General features: G+C 47.3%; 1 protein-coding gene across 7 annotated transcripts in view; it reads right to left on the reverse strand.

Annotated features, from left to right (window-relative positions):
* ATP2C1 (ATPase secretory pathway Ca2+ transporting 1) overlaps positions 1-23,575 on the reverse strand; it is a 912,406-nt gene that overhangs the window by 224,206 nt on the left and 664,625 nt on the right. For all 7 annotated transcript variants that reach the window (XM_078663878.1, XM_078663881.1, XM_078663880.1 and 4 more), the window contains exons 19-21: positions 21,043-21,140; positions 10,191-10,241; positions 2,442-2,608 (exon numbers count right to left, since the gene is read on the reverse strand). In XM_078663878.1, the coding sequence (XP_078520004.1) occupies positions 2,442-2,608; positions 10,191-10,241; positions 21,043-21,140 (316 nt within the window). The remainder of the gene's footprint in view (positions 1-2,441; positions 2,609-10,190; positions 10,242-21,042; positions 21,141-23,575) is intronic.

A 23,575-nucleotide genomic window follows, 5' to 3' on the forward strand; every position in this document is an offset into this window, starting at 1 on the left:
AAGCTTGTGGCACTGCTTACCTTTTTTAGGGAGCCGGTCGCGGGAGCGGCCTCGGGAACGAGCCCCCTCTTGAGAGGGAGAGCGGCGAGGAGAAGAGGCTGGGCCGGACAGCCGTGCGGCCAACAGCTTCATACGGCGTTCCCGTAGGCACTTCGGCTTCATCTGTTGACAGTCGCCGCTTTCTATGGAATCGTAGTGCACATCAAGGCACCACATGCAAGAAAGGTGCGGGTCAGTGCCAGAAATCTTATGCCCACAGGCATCACAGGCTTTGAACCCGGAGGACATTGCGCACTGTTCCGGTATGACACCAGCAGTGCCGAGAAGGCCCAAAACTAGGCCAGGAACTGCTGGTTTCCAGGATCTGCGTTGTGACGCGGAAAAGAAGAAAACTGATGTTGGCGCGGTGGGGGGGGGGGGGTATATATGGCTCCGCTGACGTAACGTCCATGGACGACGTCAGGACGGAGCCATACGGCGCTGCCCCCCGGCGCGCAGAGGTACTGCTGCGCAAGATTTTCCGGATCCGGTCTGACACCTGGGGGGATATTCTAAGTTAAGGAATCTGCGGCTAGACGTCTCTAGCAGATGCTGGCAAACTGGGGTATCGTGACTCCTTTTTAAGGGCTATCCTGCAACAGCACTGGAATAGCTGAGTGTGAACTAAAGTATGAGACTTCACCAGGGTCACCAAAAGAATAAGCACAAATCGCAGCCATAAGAGATGGAGTGTACTAGCCCATCTTATTTAATTTACACACATCTGACATGGGGGCATCGTTATGTACAATCATAATTTTTCCGCCTAAATTGGGCTGTCAACACATATGCTGGCGTTTCAATGCAAAGATAATACTGTTATCCTGGACCCAAATCCAGGTAGTGCTGTAATGTTCTCTTGACAAAATAAACACATGTAACCAATGGAACAACCTAATAGTGAAAATTAGTAAAATAAAAATAACTGTCCTTGAAAAGAATAGGTGTAATTTTACCTGGGCAACAGTAGAAAGAAATGCAGATCGGACAGACTCTTACCACTACATGGGGGTGTGGTAAGATAGAAGGGTTCGGGCAAAAACCCATTTAAACATCCAGAAACTTAAACCCACCTTCATACAACGTGAATTCTAAGGAGGATATTTGTTAATCTGCTAAACTCCACAATTTAAATTCTGACTTCTGCAAAAATGTATTCCCTCTATGACCTACAGAGCCATTACCTTCGCAAATAAATTGAATGAGCGATTACAGAACATGAGTAAAGTAGACTTATATTACCTCCCCAATTCCACCTCTCCTGCCCAACTGGGAGTTTGGTTTGTTGAACATTGCTCATATTGTCAAAATGCAGTTTGTTCAGTACTATCGACTCCGGGTTACTAATAAGGGATCAGTAAAATCTCTAACTTGGTATGATATTAACAATTCATCCTAAAACCAAACATCCACATGGCTAAAACTAATTCATTCAACTTTTTAAACAATTTTAAATGGCCAAATTTTAATAAGCAAATTGCTGATACTGACTTCAAAAACTGAGCGAGAGCAAAAAAATAACGATAATGATAAAAAAGAACGATAATGATTTGTGAGGAGAACATAGAATTATCATCAAAGAGTGAAAGAGGACAGGTCCAGATAGACTAGTTAAGGACAGAATGGGTCAGTATGAGAGACTTCTCTACAGGAGTAGCAGACTATGTGGAGACAAAATTGAATCAACAGCACATCTAATTTTTACTTGCCCTTGCCTACTCAAAGAACGGAAAATCCTATTGCGACCCCTCTTCCGACGCCTAAACGTGCTGTTTATTAAGAAGCAGTGACAGTGTATCTAAAGGGCAGAGGGTCAGCTTATTTGCGATCTACGCAAATTAACATCAATCTCCTACATTGATCATTTAGAAGCAAGAAGGAAACCATCAAAAGGATAGATTTCAGGGTTACTCCATCTGGTTTGTAACAAACATTTTCTTTAGGTTTTAAAATGGTATGGTTTTAATTTTAATGAAGCACTTTCTAGAGATTTTAGCAGCTGATTCTTACTCTATTCAATTGTCAGCTAGTTTCCTTTGTCTATTAATTTAATCCAAAATTATATTTATTTGTACTGCGATGATCTTAAAAGATTTACAATAAATATGAACTGAATTAACTCACTAATCTGAACACACTGAAAAAGATATCAGTCTAGTTACAAGTTAACCTTTGTGGAAATGAGAATCAACATACATCCTATGATTCCACTAGTTGTATTCAGGAGCGAAGCATTGGTTTACCAAGTAGTGTTCTAAACGATATTAATTATTATTTTTTGTTTTGCGTGTTTTGTACTTGCCATTGAAAACCTAACAAACACATATTATAAACAAATCTAATATATTTTGGAGTGTAAAACAGCAAGCTGTTCTCCTTAGAAAAGATTGTGCGTCACTCACAAAATGGTCCGAAAATCATCCTCAACTAGGATCATATCAGCGGCTTCTTTACAGACGTCTGTTCCAGTGCGTCCCATTGCAATTCCAATATCTGCAGCTTTCAACGCTACAGCATCATTCACCCCATCTCCAGTCATGGCCACCACAGCACCGTTGTTCTGCAGAGACTGCATAAATTATGTGTTTGTGGTTACTCAACAGCAAAAATGCACATACATCATCTGTGGTATGGTTTTAAGCACACATGAAATAAAATGCATTCTGACAGCCAATATGTAGACCGAATTTCAAGTTGAACATTACGCGATACTTTACTTATTTCAATGCATTTACAAGTCCTACCATTAGACCATGAAGAATTTAACAATAATGTAGCACAGGAACCTCTGCACAATGCACAAGTTACTACTTGTGTAACGATATATCTGTAAGAGACATTAGTTAGTATTAGATACCTTACCTTAGAATATCCCCAGGCGTCAGACTGGATCCGGAAATTTTTGCATAGCAGTACCCTTGCGCGTCAGTAGGCGTCGTCTGCGGCTCCGCGTCCGTCGTCGGCGCCGTGATGACGTCGTCGGAGTACTTAGACGCCGCCTCCGCGTGCTGACGTCAGTTCTTAGACACAGCTTTTCCGCACCAGAAGCGCTGAGCCATGTTAAAAACCAGCACTGGTGCCATTGAAACTAGTGCCCTGAAAGGGGGTAACCCTAACCCTAGATATCAGTTCGCAGAACGGGGAGCATGGGTGGGTCGGTAAGGAATCTAATACTAACTAATGTCTCTTACAGATATATCGTTACACAAGTAGTAACTTGTCCATCTGAAAGAGACACGTTAGTATTAGATTCCTTACCTTAGAATAGATACCCCAGCAATACCAACCCCGGTGGTGGGTCTGCGAACCAATAATCACACCAGAAAGTCCTGGAGGACAGAATGGCCAAAGAAGCCATCCCTCCGGACTTGGATGTCCAGGCAGTAGTGTCTTGCAAACGTGTGCAGTGATGCCCACGTAGCTGCCTGACAGATGTTTTGCAAGGGCACTCCCCGGCCCAGGGCAGTTGTAGTCGCCGTGGCTCGGGTGGAATGAGCCCGCAATCCAACAGGGGGCTCCTTTTTAGCCAAGGAGTAACATGCCTGGATACACAAGATGATCCCCCGGGAGATGGTCCTCTTGTGCACCGCTTTCCCCTTCTTACCGCCCACGTAACCAACAAAGAGTTGGTCATCCACCCGGAACTGGCGTGTGCGATCCAAGTAAAATGAGAGCGCACATTTTGGGTCCAGACGGTGGAGCCGCTCTTCCTCTTTAGAGGGGTGCGGAGGCGGAAAGAAGGTTGGCAAGGTGATGGACTGCCCGATGTGGAAGGCCGTGACAACCTTGGGCAGGAAAGATGGCTTAGTACGCAACACCACTTTGTCCGGATGGACAGAAAGGAACGGTGGAGTACAAGAAAGGGCCTGGAGCTCACTCACCGTCCTGGCAGAGGTGATGGCAACCAGGAAAGCAGTCTTCAGAGTAAGAAGGCGGAGAGGACAGTTGTGAAGTGGCTCAAAGGGAGTGCACATCAGAAAGGTAAGAACCAGGTTCAAGTCCCACTGAGGCATCACAAACGGAACAGGAGGGAACGTGTGTGTGATGCCCTATTTACAATAGGGGACTTGAACAAAGAAGGTTGATCAGGCAGCCTCAGAAAGGCTGAAAGGGCAGAAAGGTAGCCCTTGATAGTGCCCAGAGCAGAGCCCTCTTGGGCAAGAGAAAGAAGGAAGAGAAGAACCTCAGAGAGAGGGGCAGCAAGAGGATCCACAGCCTTTGCTGTGCACCATGCCACAAATCTGTTCCACCTGCAGGCGTATACCGACTTTGTGGAGGGACGCCTGGCTGCCAGAATGACGTTACAGACTTCAGGAGGCAAGTCAAATGGCCTCAACGGTCGCCGCTCAATCTCCAAGCATGGAGGTGGAGACTGGAGAGGTTCGGGTGGAGAACCGTCCCCTGCTGCTGCGACAGAAGGTCCTCCTGAAGAGGCAGACGAGCGGGGGGGGGGTGGGGGGGGGGGGGATCGACTGACATACTGAGTAGCTCTGGATACCAGTACCTTCGTGCCCAGTCCGGAGCCACAAGGATGACTTGTGCCCGGTCGCGCTTGATCTTCTTCAGCACTCTGGGCAGAAGTGGTATAGGCGGAAAGGCGTACAATAGACCGCAACTCCACTCGCGACGAAAAGCGTCTCCGAGCGAGTGCCGCCTTGGAAATTCCAACGCGTAGAACCGATGACGTTGCTCGTTCTCTTCGGTGGCGAATAGATCTAAGCAAGGCTCTCCCCATCGCAGAAAGAGGCCTTGCGCCACGTCCGAGTTCAGACGCCATTCGTGATCCATCATGCACCGACTGCTGAGCTCGTCCGCCCTGGCGTTCAGAGAACCTGCCAGGTGTTGAGCCACCAGGGTCACGCCCTGGCGTTCCAGCCATTGCCAGAGGCGCAGAGCCTCCTGGCAAAGGGTCCACGACCCCACCCCGCCCTGTTTGTTGCAGTACGACATGGCGGTGGTGTTGTCCGTGAACACGTGCACTACACTCCCCCGGACAGAGGAGAGGAATGCTTTCAGGGCTAGACGAATCCCCCGTAGCTCCAACAGGTTGATGTGGAGCCGGGCCTCCGCTGGAGACCAGAGGCCTCTGCTCTCCGCCTCTCCCATGTGGCCTCCCCAGCCCTGGAGGGACGCGTCCGTCACAACTACGTGCTCCGGTTGGGGAAGGGAGAGGGATCTGCCGCTGACCCAATCGCGGTCCGTGAGCCACCACTGCAGCTGTCTCGCAGTGCCCTTCGAGATCAGGACGTGATCGGACAGGTTGCCCTGATGCTGGGCCCACTGAAACTTCAGGTCCCACTGCAGAGCCCGCATCCGCCACCTGGCGTGATGCACCAGTAGGATGCAGGAGGCCATCAGCCCCAGAACCCGCAGCGTCAACCTGACCGAGACCTGGGATAACGGCTGAAAGATGGGAATCAGAGCCTGAATATCCAGGACCCGCTGTTCGGGTGGATAAACCCGAAACCGCGCCGAGTCGAGAAGCGCTCCGATGAAGAGGTGCTTCTGAGAGGGGCACAGGTGTGACTTCGGCACATTGATGGAGAACCCCAGCTGGTGCAGGAGATCTGCCGCAGTCTGGAGGTGGCTGACAACTGTCTGGGGCGAGCCCGCCTTCAACAACCAGTCGTCGAGGTAGGGGAAGACTGGAACCCCTAACCTGCGCAGATGAGCTGCGACCACCGCCATCACCTTTGTGAACACCCGTAGGGCGCTGATAAGGCCGAGGGGGAGCACGGTATACTGAAAGTGCTCGTGCCCAACCGTGAACCGCAGGTAGCGCCGGTGGGCCGGCAGGACGGGGATGTGGAAATAAGAGTCCTGCAAGTCCAACGTTACCATCCAGTCTCCTGGGTCCAGGGCAGTCAAGACCTGAGCCAGTGTCAGCATTTTGAACTTCTCCTTCCGGAGGAAGCCGTTGACGTTCCGTAGGTCCAAGATAGGGCGTAGGCCCCCTTTGCCCTTCTTGGGTACCAGAAAGTAGTGGGAGTAGCAACCACACCCTACTTCTGGCCCAGGAACGCGCTCGATGGCCCCTTTGGCCAAGAGGGCCGTAACTTCCTCCTGCAGAAGTCGCAAATGATCCCCCGATACACGGTGGTTCTGCGGTGGCATGGCTGGAGGAGTCGCCTCGAAGAGGAGGGAGTAGCCCCTTCGGACGATTTGCAGCACCCACCTGTCCGATGTGACAGTGCGCCAGTGGAGGAGGTGATGGCGAACCCTGCCCCCCACTGTTATGTTATGTTATGTTAATTTCGATTTATATAGCGCCAAATCACCGACAGGTCTCTTAGCGCTTGCTTTGGGAACCCGTCCTGGCTTTCCCTGCGAGATTACCCCTACTGGGCATCCCCAAGGTGAAGACCAGGCATCCCGCCGCGGGGGGCCGTAGTGGAGATTAAGCAAGCTATTGCCCAGAGCTGCAGAGTGTGAACCCATGATTCGAGTAGGCACCGAGGCGAGAATTATCGAGTCCGTGGACATTTGGGCTCAAGACCCTGCCGCGTCGGGAATTGAACCCTGGTCCCGGGTCCGACCTCTGCATCAGGGTCTGCCTCCTCTAACCAGTGAGCCACACTTCTCCACTGGCGTCACATGGGCCTGAAAGGACGGACTAGGAGGGTTTTGAGGCGGAAGCTGCGGGGGAAGGTGTGGACTGACCTCGCCATTGTCCCCGACCGCCACCACGGCGGTTTCCACAGCCGCCACCGCGTTGGGTATTACCCTGCAGAGCGTGGCTGACAGCACGTGTGGGTACACCCCTTCCGTGGCCACGAAAGGAATGAAAGGCAGCCGATTGCTGGCGCGGGGCCGAGAGGCCCAAGGACTTAGCCGTAGCTCTGGAGTCCTTAAAGCGTTCCAGCGCATGGTCTGCCTTGTCGCCAAAAAGGCGACGGCCATCAAACGGCATGTCCATCAGTGTGTTTTGGACATCGGCCGAAAAGTTGGCGGACCTCAACCAAGCGTGACGTCTGACGGCCACTGTCGTTGCCATCGCTCTACCTAGTGAGTCGGTGGTATCCAGCCCACACCGGATAGAATATTTGGCTGCATCCCGGCCCTCCACAAGGGCTTGGCCGAGTTTGGCCTGTACCTCCAACGGACACTCTGGCAGCACTTCCGCAACCGTATCCCACAGAGAGTGGGTGTAGCGGCCCAGGAGGCATGCGGTGTTCGAAGACCGCAGTCCCAGACTAAGGGATGAGAAGATCTTTTTACCATACTGCTCATACCTCTTGGATTCCCTGTCCGGAGGAGCCGACGGGAAGGCGGTCTGGGAATTGGAGGCCTGGATAACCAGGCTTTTGGGGGTGGGGTGGGTGGACAGAAAACATGGGCCGCCCGGGGTCAGGCGGTGGCGTCTGGCCACGTTCCTATCTACGGGCGAACCCGTAGCGGGCTTGGACCAAGTGCCCAAAAGAACGTCGGTTAAGGCCTCATTAAAACGGCAGCAGAGGCTCGGCTGAGCATGACTGCGGCTTAAGGACCTCAGTGAGGAGGTTAGTCCTCACGGCCGCGACGGGGAGCTCAAGGCTCAAGGCCTTGGCCGCCCTCATCAACATCACACTATAGGTTGCCCCCTCCTCCGTAGCCACGGTAGGAGGGGAGACAAAGCCAGTGTCAGGCGAAGTGTCTATACCACTGGCCTCCCCAAGTTAATCTGCCCAGTCCTCTTGAGACTGGTATTCACGTGCCAGAGGGTCCTCAGACCCCTCCCAATCCTCCTCATCACCCACCTCCTGGTACTCAGGGTTAGGAAACGACGGGGCCGGTTCATGGAAAATGAATTCTCCAAATGGCGTCATATGCGTCGCCCAGCGGCGCCGCACCGGCGCCGGAACCGGGTCGAGGGGGCGTCGGGGACGGCGTCGCCCGAGGACGGCGCCGGGGGTGACACCTGAGGGGTCGGCGCCCAGGAGGTCGTCAAATCCACCGGCGACGACCCGGATCCGGATCCAGTGGGGCCCTGCGGCGCCGGACCCGAAGGCGCCGGCGGGGCCGAAGCCCCCCGACCCGCTAGGACCCCCAGACGGGACCGCTGGGCCCGAAGGCGCCGCGGGGCCCGTCACTATGATGGCTCCGCTCCCGGTCCCTCGACCTCCGTCCGGACAGGGACCTCTCTTGGCGCGGGGGGGGGACTGCCGGAGTTCGAGCCGCTTACGGGACCGCTCCCATCTAGCCTTCGAAGTCAGGGCCCGGCAGTCGGAACAGGCCTTGTCGTTGTGGTCGACGCCGAGACAGTGGAGACACCGACGGTGAGGGTCCGAGACCGACATCAGCCGGTCGCAATCCTCACAGGGTTTAAAACCAGGCATCCCTACCGGCACCGTTTCAGAGTCGAAGACTCGAAAAAGGAGATCAAAAAGATCAAAAAAGAGTTAGTCAAAAAGTGACTAAGGTACCACTTTTTCCGGATCTGCGCTGCTGGCGCGGAAAAAAGAAGAACTGACGTCAGCATGCGGAGGCGGCGTCTAAGTACTCTGGCGACGTCATCACGGCGCCGACGACGGACGCGGAGCCGCAGACGCCGACGGACGCAGAGCCGCAGACGCCTACCGACGTGCAAGGGTACTGCTACGCAAATAAATTCCGGATCCAGTCTGACGCCTGGGGATATTCTAAGGTAAGGAATCTAATACTAACGTGTCTCTTTCAGATATATGTTTAATGAAATCTCCGAAATCGGAACATATCGAAATATCATCAGGTACTGCCTTGCACTTCAACATAGACATATCACCCAGTCATACTACTTCAGTCATATATAGCTACCATGTTTTATGACTATAGGAGTCAACCTCACTCGAGAAAAGATTCCGGACTTCCATCCTGAACATGTGAATACTCCATTGCAACCCTGCAGTGGACTGAGCAGTAGCAGTAGGAACTGCGAACAACCCATGACTTCACTATGGTAACTCACTCTACCTCAAGCTCTGAGTAACAATGGACAATTTACAGTTCAGGCAACCACAGTCTGTTTTAAGAACAGCTTGGAGTAACTTACAAGTTGGGCCATATTTCACATTAATGTTATGCACAGCATATTAATGAGACTAATTCCAATAAGATTAATGCTGCCAGTTGTGCTTATATTGTCAGCTGTAACTTTTCACCAACTGTAACTTAGCGAAATGACTGTTTAGTCTGGTTATTCCCTTCTTTAATAGCTGGTATTTTAACACCCAGCAAATACAGGGGTGATATTAATCCATTTTCCCAATGAGGAGCCATAACTTGCACCTTCAAGTGGTCCGCCAAATCATACCTGTATTGGGAAAGTAAGAAAATGTATACTGGCCACTTTGAGTAAAGGGCCTGCTGTTTGTAAATGCAACACTTTGAAATGGGAGAACATTGAAATGAAGCGTTAACTTAATCATTAAGGTAACTTTCCATTTCAATTTTCTTAAATTTCAAAGCATTCAGAAATATCATTTTGTTCACAGCTTCAATACGGAGTTGGCAAGGACTTTCATTAAAGAATTGGATACCTCAGTGCTTCAGTTGTTCAGATCTGTGACCCGGTCCCTGCCTGGGTCAAAAATTTGACTGAGTACTGCTCATTATCAGGCTCTGCTATTTGCAGCCTGATGACAATAATGTAAAATGGACACAGTCTTCCCTTAACTTCGAAAGGAACATATGACCATGTGCTTATTTAAAAATTAACTCAAGGCTCTGAGCTACTCTGAAGGGGTCTGTGAGCTACTGGTAGCTCACAATTGACTGGTTGGAGACACCTGAACCAGAGAATCAATTGGGGACACTAAACAGCTATAATACGGTGACAAAGTCATACTCAGTTAAATAAAGCACAAACAACATAATGGGTCACAACACTGTATAACTTGAGATACTTAAGGAGAATGGGGTCATGTCAATGGAATGTTGACATGATCACTAATAGTTGATAGATCTCCAGACAAAAGGCATGCGTTAGAGAATGTAGTTTGCCATATTGGTAATAGAACAAGACCATTGTGAAACAAAAAGAAAACGTTATTCAGAATGTGGCCACAGAGAAAATTAAATCAAAACATTGCCAATTTAACATTCTGATTTGTACAACAGCTAGTTTAAGTATGGAGAAATCAATCCTTAACATTACGAACATCCAAATTTAACTTGCACAGGATAAAAGGGCTTACCTTAACAATTTTCAGTTTATGTCTAGGGCTGGCTCTGTAAAACACTGAGACCTGTAGAACGAGCAGGTGAATAAAAAAATTGGAAATTTAATGAGATAGTTGCTTTTTCACTGCACCGGTGTGCTAATATAACATGCTCAAACAGAGCAAGGCGATATTTAAATATAAGAATTAAAATCCTAAGGGGAAAAACAAAATCACAAACAAAATCTGGAGAAAGTGGATTTATTAAATGTTCAATTAAGTTAAGAAAAATGTTAATCATAGAATCTCTCATAGAAGATAATATAGCACAGAGAATACAAATGTGGCAGATATTCAATTTCAACTTAGTATAACTTACAATTACTTTAAATTTTCAAATATAATATTGATACACTATCCTAGTATCACATCCCGTGGACATTCCCCTTTTTCAGGGAAAGAATTACGAACTAGTTTTAGAATTTCGGAATCAAATGAAGACAGTTCTTTTTGTCACACTTAGGTCGTCATAAAAGACATACTAGCAGGGCAATGTACTTTTATTTTTCAACTGAGTATTTTCTGATATTGGTGTTTAAGCAGTTTTATGGATTGATCTTACAAATATGAAAAAATAGGGGTATCCCTGAAACAGGTTCCTAAATCAGGGAAAATATCAGGGTAGTAAATATTATCATTTAGGAACAAAATACTTTGAAGTGGACCTAAGCATAGAAACTATACATTAGATACATGTCATAAAATTCGTCTGCATCAACCAATACATTTTTAGTATCTTTTTATTTGGTCTTTTATAAATATATATGTGCGATAAGTACAAAATGTTCACAAAATAATTAATAATTTGTTTTCAATGAATTCATCCATAAATGTCACACAAAAAGGTAGACAGTCGCAATATAATTTCTCACTGCTTTCAAAGCCTCCCTGCTGAGACACTGTGACCCCACTCCTCCCTGCTTGTTGACATACCACATTGCGGTCGTGTTGTCCGTCAGGACTTGAACTGACTGACCGCGAAGGGAAGGGAGGAAACCCTTGAGTGCCAGACGTATAGCCCGCAACTCTAGAAGGTTGATGTGAAGCAACCTTTCCTCTGGAGACCAAAGACCCTTGACCTCCAGATCTCCCAGATGAGCACCCCACCCTAGAGTGGACGCATCCGTAATCACTGTGGCCACCGATGGAGGTAGCTGAAAAGGCTTTCCTTGTGACAGATTGCCGTCCACGCTCCACCAAGACAGATCCGCTGCAGTTTCTCTCGAGATCCTCACTGACTCCCTGAGATCTCCGCTGTGCTGATACCACTGCCTGCGGAGGCACCACTGGAGTGCCCTCATGTGCCAGCGTGCATGGTTAACCAACAGAATGCAAGAAGCCATCAGACCGAGCAGGCGAAGGACCTTGAGGACTGGAACGACCGCTCCATTGTAAAATAAAGGAATCATCTCCTGTATGTCGCGAATCCTTTGAGGAGGAGGGAATGCACGACACACAGTAGTGTCCAGTACCGCACCTATGAATAGGTTGCGCTGGGAGGGCACCAGGTGAGATTTGGGTAAATTTATCGAAAAACCCAACCTGTGCAACAACTGAGTTGTCTCTTGCAGATGATGGAGCACTATCTCTGGAGATTCTGGTTTGATCAGCCAATCGTCCAGATACGGAAATACCGGTATTCCCGCTCTTCTGAGATGTGCCGCCATCACCTTGATGAAAACTCAAGGTGCAGTAGTAAGACCAAACGGAAGGACCGCAAACTGGTAGTGTTGCGATCCAACCGTGAAACGGAGATACTTTCTGTGAAACTTCAGGATGGGAATATGAAAATACGCATCCTGTAAGTCGATCGACACCATCCAGTCTTCTTCCAACAGCGCTTGAAGAACCTGTGCAAGGGTGAGCATCTTGAATTTCTCCTGCTTCAGGTAAAGATTCAAGATCCTGAGATCCAGGATAGGACGAAGCCTGCCATCCTTCTTGGGAATCAGAAAATCCCGGGAGTAGCATCCCTGACCCCTCTCCTGCTCCGGAACCACCTCTATCGCACCCTTTCTGAACAGTGCCAGGACTTCTTCCTGCAGGAGTAAAAGGTGGTCCTCCGAACAATAACCCTGGCAGGGAGGGTAATTGGGGGGAAATTCCCGAAAGGGAAGAGCATACCCATTCTCCACGAGATTGAGAACCCAAAGATCCGATGTAATCAATTCCCAATCTCGTAGAAAATGGGTAAGCCGCCCTCCCCACTGGGCCCACATGATCCGGAATGGCGGATCTAGGGCTGCTTTGCTGCAGTGGCAGGGGGCTGGGAAGGAGAAGAGGAGGAGGAGGAGGCTTGGCGACCTCTAGGGCGAGCTCTCTGCCTGCCCCAGCATGATTTGTACAGCGTATTTTGCTGCGGCTGCTGCTGCGATTGTTTGTAGGCCCGAAAGGAAGATCTGCCAAATCCTCTGAATCGCTTTCCAAAAGAGCCCCTGGTCTGAAGGCCCAAAGACTTCGCTGTTGCTCTGCTGTCTTTAAACCGCTCTAAAGCAGCGTCAGCCTTTTAACCAAACAATCCTGACCCATCAAAGGGCAAATCCATCAAAGCAGACTTAACATCCACAGAGAATTCTGAAGATTTCAACCACGCAGCTCTCCTTGTGGCCACTGATGAGCCCATCACTCTCGCCACTGAATCAGCCGTGTCCAGCCCACTCTGGATTACCTGCCTTGCCACAGCCCGAGTGTCAGAAATTACCTCCTGAAAATCCTTTCTATCGTTCTCAGGAATTTTAGGCACCAACTGTTTGACGGAATCCATCAAAGCATGGATGTATCTACCCATCAGGCAAGTTGCATTTGTAGACTTTAGCGCCATGCTGGCTGATGAAAAGATTTTCTTTGCCGCCTGGTCTTGTTTCCTTGTCTCCTTTTCCCCAGGAACCTGCGGAAAAGCACCCATAGACTTCTTTGACCAGGCAGTCTGCACAGCCAAGTTCTCCGGCAGGGGGTGCGTTGACAAAAAGTCCGGGTCACCAGGTGCCACTCTATACCTCCTCGCAACAGCCCTTGAAACAGCAGGAGCTGTCAGAGGTTTTTTCCAAACTTCATAAATGGGCTCAGCCAAAGCGTCATTAAATGGGAGCATTGGTTCAATAACGGAGGAAGGCGAGTGAAGGACCTCAGTTAGAATGTTAGACTTGTATTCAGCAGTAGGTAGAGTAATATTTAACAAGTCTGCAGCCTTCTTAATTACAACATGATAAGGTGTTACATCCTTGGAAGGCACGTCCGATACAGGGGCCAAATCCCACTCAGGAGACAGCTCAAGACCACTAGCCTCTCTCAGGTCATCAAAAGGATCCTCCGAATACTGCAGTTCACCTTCCTCCAAATTTTCATCCCGATACCTCTCCTCCTCCAAAAGCCTCTGTGCCTCACGCCTCGACCTCTCCTTCACATACGAAGTTGACGGATCCGGAACCGACTCCACCAGAGCCGAAGCCGAACTCTAAGTTGGAAGAGGCAGCTTAACCCGAGGACGAACTGGATTCGGCACCGGAGTCGAGGGTATCGGCGTCGATGGAACCGGCGTCGGAGGCTTCGACGGCGACGGAAAATGCCAATACGGAGCTGGAGCCGGCATGAAAGGCATAAAAGCGCAGGAGCATAAGCCTGGGGGACACCCAAATTAAAAGCCAATGGACCCGTGGGACCAACAGGTGCACCAGAGAGGTACATAGCCCTGGAGTAATCTCCAAACATGGCATTCAGGAACTGAGAAGGATCCTGACCTGGAGCCGGAAAGGCTGGATAAAAGCTCCCAGTTTGCTCTTGAGAGAGCGGAATCTTTATGACTTCGGCCTCCACTTCAGGCTGGTGCACGGGGTACATGAACCCGCAGGCAACAAAGCCTCGCCCTCACCTTCTTCTTCTTCTTCCTTCTCACCTTCATCTTCATGACCAGAAGGATGGGATGGATTCGGAGAAGGATTCGGCAACTGCTTCGGTGACACAGGCGAATCAGCACGCAAAGCCTCAACCTCAGAGACCTGCACTTCCGAAGCCGAGGCCTCAGCCTACTTTCGAAGGAACTTCACCCGTGACTTCGGCCTTGAACTTGAGTCTTTCTCAGAATGATGGCGAGATTCATGACTCCTCTTCTTATGTTTCTTCCTCGAAGCATGCGCTGAAGATGAATCCGAGCGCAACCTCGAACGAGAACTCGACCGAACGCAGAGTTCGCGACCTCGAACTCTATCTTTTTTGCTCTTCAACTTTACTACGAGGAGTTTAGTCTCCCTCTCCCGGAGAGCCTTCGGAGTCATCTTCTTACAAGAAGGACAATCTTCGACGTCATGATCGGAGCTCAAGCACCAAACGCAGCACTCATGCGGATCCGTGATAGACATCATCTTGTTACATTCTCCGCACACCTTAAAACCAGTCTTCTTCGAAGTCATCACGACAGAAGACGAAGAAGACACCAAAAGAAATACAAGGTAACAAAGTTACAATATAGCTACAGACGATCCCTCGAAAACCGTTAGCGTCGACGACCCGGAAAAAAGGGAACTGATCTCATCACGCCGGCGTGGGCCTATTATGGTGTCGGTGACATAAGCGGAGTCGCGCGAGGTGTCGTGCCTCTGTGACGTCGTCCACGTCGGCGCGAAGCTACAAAAAGAATTTCCAAATGTTGCTGACGCAAGGGGATATTCACAAGGTGAGGAATCCACTGGCAGATGTATCTATCAGAAGTCTAGTATCGGTCTGAGGGATCCGTCTTTTTTGGGGATTAGGAAGTAAAGAGTACACTCTCGTTCTCTGGTGTTGAAAAGGAACTGGTTCTATGGCTTCTTTTTCTAGCATGGATATGACCTCTTGTTGTAACAACGTGATGTGCTCTTTGGACATTGGACGGTGTCTGGGTGGTATGTTGGGTGGAGTAGAAGTGAGTTCCAGGCAGTAACCATACTGGATAATTTGTCTCACCCACCTGTCTGTAGTAATGGTGTTCCAGACTGGTAGGAATTGTTTTAGTCTGCCTCCGACCAGTGTTTAGTGGTCTGGAGGGAGCGTGAATAAGTCCCTGTGTGGCGGCGGCGGAGGCTCTAGTGTTGTTGCCGCCCCGTCCTCTGTCCTTGTTATTATTTCCTCTATAACCTCCCCTGTTGGAGCCTTTATTGAAAGTGCTCTGGGGGTTACTTTTGAATGTAGAGGACGTTTGGGATGTGTTACCTCTCCCTGAGCCCCTGAAGGAGGAGCGACGAAAGGAAATTCTGGATTGCTGAAACTGAAGTGCACCCATAGACTTAGCAGTATCAGTGTCTTTTTTCATTTTTTCTAAAATGGTATCTACTGCAGGGCCAAACAAGAAATCTTGGTTAACTGGTTGGTTTAGGATGGTTGATTGCACTTCATTTTTGAAGCCGGAAATACGCAGCCACGCATGCCGGCGTATTAAGACGCTTGTGTTGATGGACATAGCTGCTGTGTCAGCTGCGTCAAGTGCACATTTTATGGAAGCGTTTGTGATAAATTTGCCTTCCTGTATTAGGTCATTAGCTTTAGCTTTGAACGGTTCTGGTGGGTGTTGTAGTAAACCCTCCAGTTGGTCGTAATGTGCTCTATCATAGCGTGCTAACAAAGCTTGTGTGTTTGCAATCCTCCAGGAGTTTGCTGCCTGGGAGGCTACTCTTTTGCCTGAGGCTTCTTATATCTTCGACTCCTTGTCAGGAGGGGGAGCTTTTCCTGTGGTTTGTGAATTAGCTAGTTTTCGAGCGTTTGATACGACTAGTGAGTCCAATGGTAACTGTGACCTAATATAAGTAGGGCCTGAAGGGGCAGATTTGTATTTTTTTCAATCCTAGGGTTGAGGACACGCGCTCTGGCTGGGTCTTTAAATATGTTAGGCGCGTGCTTTAGTACCCCTTATAACATAGGAAGTCTAAGTACGCTTTTTTCTGATGTGAGGAAAGTGTCAAAAAGGAAGTCCTCCTCTATTGGATCGGTGAGCAAGTCCACGCCGAGAAATTTAGCTGCCCTATCCACTAATTGGTTAAAGACAAAGGTGTCGTCAGTAGGCGACCGCTTTGTAGGCTATGTAGAGGTGTCAGGGATGGGTTGTGGCTCGTAGTTATCATAGGGATCATTGTGGTCCTCCTATGTGTCATCCTGTACATCCTGATCCACAGGTTCGATAAAGTCATCCTGAGGATCTTCCCCTATGTTTTCAGTGTCTTCATAACCTGAATGTGTAGGAGAGTAAGGCACGAAAGGCAGGTTAGGAAAAAAGTGAGGAGGAGTGAAAGGCCTTGAAGGAGACATGCCAAAGTCTTTTTTCTTAGCGGGAACAGGTGAAGAAGTGTTAGCGTCCAACTGTCTTTTCTTCCTCTTGTAAACTGTTCGTGTCCAGTTTCAGGGTACATATATACAGTTTAGATTGTTTGGCGCGTAATGGATCAGGATGGAAAAGTTCTTCCTCAACTGTCAGCGGTTTTGGCGCCAATGCTTTTGGCTTAGTCACTTCTTTGGGGTGAGTCTTGGCCTTCAGCTGTGGAGCTTTTTTCGGCTCGGACGCTGATTTCGGGTCGGTGACCTTGTGTGGGTGGACGACTTTCTTTGTTACGGCGTCCTTTGTTGGTTGTATTGCCTTTTTTGGTTCGGCGACATTCTTTGGGGCGACGACTTTTTTCGGATCGACGTTTTTTCGGATCGACCGTTTTTTTCGGGTCGACCGTTTTTTTCGGTTTCCCGTGTTTTCTGTGCTCGACGACCTCTTTCGGCTCGAGGTTTTTTGTAGGCTTGATGACCTTCTGCGGGTCGATAGTCTTTTTAGGATCGACAGCGTTTTTCGGGTCGACTGTCTTGTTAGCATCGGCTACCGTTTTTGTTTCAACAACCTTCTTCGGCTCGACAACGGATTTAGGTTGTACGGCCTTTTTAGGAATCGTTTTGCTGGTTCCTGGGGTATCGGAAGGCTTGGGTTTGGTCTTCGGGGCTGAGCCGGAAGGCGGGGCCTCTGAAGGAGTATGTCGATCTCGGCTAAGGCCTTTAGGCGATGCTTCGACCGGAGCCTTGTCTTGGGGTGGAAGCGGGGTTGGGGGCTTGGTACGCACAGTTTGCCCTGGTGGGATCTGGTTATCGGAGTCCGACTGGTCCTCCACGGTGACAATTTCTAGATCGGAGTCGGCCGCTTCCGAGGGGTCAGGTTCGTCTTCGAAGATGTTCTCCGGTTCAGGTGCCTGCCACTGCATTTCTTGTCTAGCAGCCCTTCGGTTCCGGATAGTTTTCTTAGACCGAAACTGAGCACAACTCCACAGTTTTCCTCGTTGTGCTCGGGTGATAGGCACTCGTTGCATACTGTATGTTTATCAGTATGTGGGAATTTGGAGTGACATTGTGGGCACTTTTTAAAGGGGGTCCCTTCCATCGGCAGCAGGCCCACGTGGCATCGAAAAGGCCCAACGGCCCGCGTCGACGACCGGATCGAGATGGAAAGTAAGTTCGAGTGGAGGGGTCCCGAACGAGAACAATACCGTCGAGGTAAAAGGCCTTTTGGCCTTATAAAGTTGTAAATTTTCCGGTCCGAAGTTGGAGTTGAGAAGTAGCATCCGAACCCAATGGCGGAAAAAAACAATCTGAGGATGCCCATGCGCACTGTAGTCCAGGGGAGGAGTCACCTATCTCGTGATACTTCTTAGACTCTTCCAGAACAACAAGGTGCAATCATCCGGACCCAACACTAGGCGGCGATCTATGCACAGATATGAATTCAGCAGCCCACATGCCTCGAACATAACAGTTTCAAAGTTCTGGAGAGCATTGTCGAGTGTTGATTTTAGCTTTCATAGTGCTGGCGTTATTGGGAACACTTAACTAGAGCAACATCATTTGAAAGAATAAGAGGTCTATCGCTGCCCAGCCAAGGACAATGGCAGTCATCCATATGTGATCTGGAGGAACAGAAGTAGCATTGCTAAGTCTCCATAAAAATTGAGCAAATTATTAGCTTATTCTGAGGAAAGCTGCCATTAGGTTCATCACAGGAGTCCGTGAAATTCAGACTTTGTTGGCTCATGCTCTCTTTTACGGTTTTACAGCTGATCCTCAGAACACAGTCAAACGTTTTGACATCTGTAGTTTTAAAATTGTGCCTCAATTAGAGCACTCATTTACAACTTCCTTTTTGTAACTTGTTCACGTTTGTATTTGTAAAACAGGTGATGCATAACCCTCATCTTAAATGGGCACTTTGAATTTCAGAACAAGAAAGCTTTTGGTCTTCTGTAACAAAAAGAAATCTGCGCTAGCGAGTTCTCACTTCATTGTTTGTAGTATATAACTATTTTAACAGAAAGGTAACGGGGTTCTGCCAGGTTCCCGAGAGCTAATTCAACCAAATGTTATGTAAAATATTTACAACTGATGTCCTTTGTATAGCTATGTTAAGCAGCCAAATGGAGAGCAATACATACTAGTTGAAAGCATTACCGCTAAGACTGTGATGTTGAGTTGGCATTGGCTTTCATTACAAATCTTTTCAGATACTTTGGTCTCTACGTTTCTTCCTGCTCTACTTTATTTTCCTACCGTACAGTTTTTTTCTAAGCTCATGAATGTGGGGAAGGAAAAGTTATGCTACTAATCATAATAACAACTCCAATATCAACTTAACGAAAACTCCCTCCCTCTATTTGCTTGGGTTACATATATGGGCTGTAAATTAAATGAAGTTGCTCCCTTAGAATAAAGGATTCTGGGAATCTTAGGGAACAACAGCCTCTGGAATTTAAATTAAAGACTTGTTTCTTTCTGAATACTGCTAAATGGGTGCATGGAAATTGGGCAAAGGATACTGGAAGTATCAGAAACACTGATACCAAAAGTTAGTAGTAGTCTTTATTTTTTCTTATGACAGGAATTTAGGAGTCATGCACCCCTATGATAAGTCAAGAAAAAGCAATAATGATCTCTATATAAACCTTTTACAAAATCTACATTGATGTTTCTCTTGCTTCTGATCAGTCTTAAACATTACAAAATCATCTGTCCTCAAAAGTTCTTCTTCAATAACTCCTCCATCAACGGCCAGGTCCCCTTCGAAGCCTTCCTAATGAGTGATGGTTGATGCCAGCTTTACCTTTAATGCCAGGAATCAGGCAGCTTTACTTGAAAGTTCACAGACCTGCTTGTCGAGGATACGTTCAGTCCTCCATAACAGGGGTTGACTTTCCCATGCATAGATGTTGTAACACATGGAGTTACTTGGAGAGCATGTGCTGCGTAGATGGCATCATTCTTCAGAATGCATTAAGTACAGCACAAGGTGGAGCTTTTTTGCGTTCATTTATTTGCAGTTAGTAATCTATTTGGATGGTTGGAGAAATCAACATTTATATAGACCAGTGCAGAGCTTGGTTGAGGACAAAAGAACTGGCACAGATCAAACTCGCTTTGGCAGACTCACAACTCAATCACATACGGTTTGCCTCTGGTATTTCTGCACTGTTGCCTTTCTAACAAACGTAACTCTTATCCGTGGGTTTCCTTTTGTCCTGAGCTGAAACTCACACAGACACCGTCAGGAATTATACATTGTCTCATATGGAAAACACAAAGATTTAACTAGTTGGTACCTGCTACATCTGTTCCAACTTGGAACGCCGGAAAGATGTGTCTGCTACTGGTTGGCAAGACTGTTTTAAAGAGGACACATCTTTGAATGGTGCCAATGTCCCAATACTGCCCTCCTCAAATAGACAGCAACCAGTTTTCCAAAATAAGTTCCATCAATCTGTCTGGGAAAAAAACTTTGTAACCCCAGTCCCTTCTAACCATTAGAGCCAGTGTTGCTGTATTCACAGAAGGTCTTGACCAGTTGTAGGATTTGATAGAGCACTGTATGATGTTCATTACACGTAAAACTGGGAGATTCAACTGACTGTTAAAGCAGACAAGGTGCCTATTATGAGAGTAAGATTAAATGTCGTATGACTTAAGGCTCTGAGGAGGAAGTACTTTGGCGAGGAGGTCTTTGCAGCGCAGCGTTTGTGCCAGGCTGCAAGAAGAATTTGTGAAGAACTGAGGGTTGATGACATCCATCTTTTCAGCGACAATATTTTTTATTCTATTGCGCATCTTCCATCTGTACGGTATCTATTTGGATTGTGTAATGGAAGCATGCAATCATGGTGTTCTCTTGTAACTGTTCTTTCCAGAGGAACACTTGCACTCTAGCTGCCTATGCAGTGGGTGGTTAGAGTTGGGTAGGTTAGAGTCGGGTAGCCTGTATTGGTCCTCCACTATTCCTGCTGATACTCTACAAGATTTTGGTCAGTGGGTAGATTGTGCCGCACATTTTCTTAGTGGCATTGGGGGGAGTAAGTGTAGGGGTTTGCTCTGCTGCTGCCTGTGCTGCAGCAGTTTTCTGCATGTATGAATTCTGCACACTCGTTGCTTATGCTATGCCTATTCTCAGTGTTAAAAGGGATGATTGCAACACTGCTGCATGTTCCGGATCAGTTCCTGTGTAAAATGTGTGAAGAAAGTTTGCATTACTATGCATCTGTGGCACTTGTATGTATTAAGAATGTTTTATAAAACAGGCTTACTACGCAATATATACAATTATGAGCTTTATCAACACCTGCTTTCATTTATTCATTTGTACCTCAAAAGTAGTAACTGAAACAATCAATCCAGAGCCTACTAGTTGGAAACTTTTTTTCCCAGTAAGTTTGTAATACATTTACAGTTTTCAAAAGAAAATCAAACTTCAACAGTTTTCGAGTTTTGCGTAAAAGAAAAAATAATGCATCATGCTGTCGTTTTTTGCAGTCCTTGTGAAAGATGTAGAAGAATATAAACTATAGATACACACCTTAGGTACAATTTGTGACAGCTGCTGAATGTCCAAAACATCAAGTTCTTCACCAGAAAAGGACTGTGAGCCTTTGGAATACAAGCCCAGGCGGCTTGCTGCAGAAGAAATACAATGTAAGTGTTACAGTCCACTTTTACACATTACATTCTGTAAAGAAATCTCTAAGATTAACTTCAAGGTATAGTAGCTTGTCCGCAGAACTATGCAGAGGTAGATTCACAAAGTCAGATAATTGCTTGTGTACGTTTGCTTCAATATTTGGAGTACATTTCTTAATTAATATTGCAACAAACTATTGCAGGATACCAACAGGGCTGTCTACCCATTCAACGTCGGGTTCTGAAGGTATTTTTATTATAATTATCATGTTTTTTCCTTCTAGGTATCCCCTTCTTAAGTTACATACGCTATTTAGATGGAAGTGACAAATATAGAATGCATGTTTATTAATGCCATTATTTATTACAACATGACACTCAAGTCTGCTTGAATTTATTAACAATATTTAGTCTGAATTAAATTTATGGTTCAAAATAATTGCTCAAGTAATGAACAAAATTTCATAAAAGACAAACACCTCGGGCTCCTTGAGGCCTTTGTTCATAGCAACAGTTGTGAACAGCAACATTGGAATGTTGGAGCTCTATTGGCTGGTAGAAGCCCGGAGCACTCCATTGTTTTAATAGAGCTCCCAGCAATGTTCTAATAAAGATAAGAAGAACAAGTTACTCACTTTCAGTAAAACTCTTTCTGGTGTATACTCAAACTATAGATTCCTCCCCTTTAGAATAATCACCAGGTGCCAGACTGGAACCGAAATTCTGAAAGCAAGTATCCCTGCATGCTGACCACCCTTGGCCCTAGAAGTAATAGAGCAGGGACACATATATAGGTGCCACCCCTGCGTGCTGACATTTTCTTTTCCGCATTCCCAGATGTGGCACAATTGTGACAAATTGCACTCGACAGTGTGCTGAAAACTAGCATCAGAACTTCTTGCTGTACGTGAACGTGGGTACGGATGCCCATTTTGCAGCCAGACAGATACCCAAAAAAGAAACACCCCTCGCTAACACCTTTGTAGCAGTCTTGGCTCTGGTAGGATGGGCGTGTGGCCCATAAGGGGGCTCCTTCTTAGCCAGTGTATAACATATGCACAGGAAAATCCACCTTTACAGTTTCCTTTTCTGTACCGTCAACTTTCTTGGCACTTGGAGATCTCCTAGGTTCAAGCTTGTGGAACGTCTCTTTCAAGGGTTCAAGGGATGTGGTAGCGATAACATATGAAAGTAGGTGAACTAACCACATGGAATGGTGACACAACCTTAGGCTGAAAGGCAGCTTGGGTCCTTAGCGCCAATTTGTCCGGCAAGAAGGTGGTGTAGGAAGCTGCACATTCAGCACCTGCAATTCACTAATAGATGTGCAGAAGAGATCGAAAAAGGAACCGTTTTGATGGTGAGGAGATGTAGGAAACAACTATGCACAGGCTCAGACGGTGAAAGTCTCAGAAACGTGAGAACCAAGCGGAGAACCCATTGAGGCATGATAAAGGGCTGTGGCGTGAACGTGTGCATCAAACCTTTCGGAAATGCATTACAACAGGCGATTTGAAAAGGGAAGGTTGGTCAAGCAACCAGAGAAAGGCAAAAAGGGCCAACAAATAACCTATTAACTGTGGGGTATTCCCTAGGGCTGGCTTCTCCAGGGACGTTTTGAAAGACTGTTTAAATCTCAATAACAGGAATGTCATCCCATGGCTGGTCTCTGTTAAACACATCTTTGATTCCTTAGAATTGTGCATGCTCTATAATTTTCCTGAAAATATATGACCACAGATTAAGGAGAGGGTTAAGAAGAGCTTTGCTTCGTATCGCGAAGAGATGCGGATCGAAAAGTCACTGGGATCAAGTTCTATCATGGACTATATGCAAATTTGTAATGTTTCCGGCATTGAACCATACTTAATATGGTTTGCTAAACCACAGTATAGATTTTATTTGACAAGATTGAGGCTAAATTGAATCTACCCATTAGTTGGTTTTCCCTTGGGTGGTTCATGGGTTGCTTCTTTTTCTAAACGTCCTTGCAATACTGTTTCAATTTAATCAACTGCACACTTAATGCTATTTTGCACTTTGTGACATTTGTTAAGTTTTTTTTTTTATGTCCTATTCTTTTGCATAAGCATTTTAGTTCATATAAAGAGGGTTTAGAATATGTCCAATCCTTAGCCTCTCCAGAAACTTGCATGGCCACAGTACGGGGCCTATTATTATGTACGTTGGTAAGCCTCTGACCGCTCGTCTGAGGCTTACTGACCGACATGGTAGGTTTACAATCCGGCTGCCGAATTACAATGTCGGCATTTGTAGTGTAAACCGGCCAGCCAATCAGACTGACTGCCAACGTGCTAAAGGAGCCTGTCGGCCAGTCGAAAACCTCTACATAATCACTTACGGACAGTGTTTCCGCTGTCAGGATTATGATGTTGGTTTCTGACATCCTTTCCATATTGGCCTTTCCGACA

This window comes from Lissotriton helveticus, chromosome 10, assembly GCF_964261635.1.
Source record: "Lissotriton helveticus chromosome 10, aLisHel1.1, whole genome shotgun sequence".
In the NCBI taxonomy this organism is placed as follows: Eukaryota; Metazoa; Chordata; class Amphibia; order Caudata; family Salamandridae; genus Lissotriton; species Lissotriton helveticus.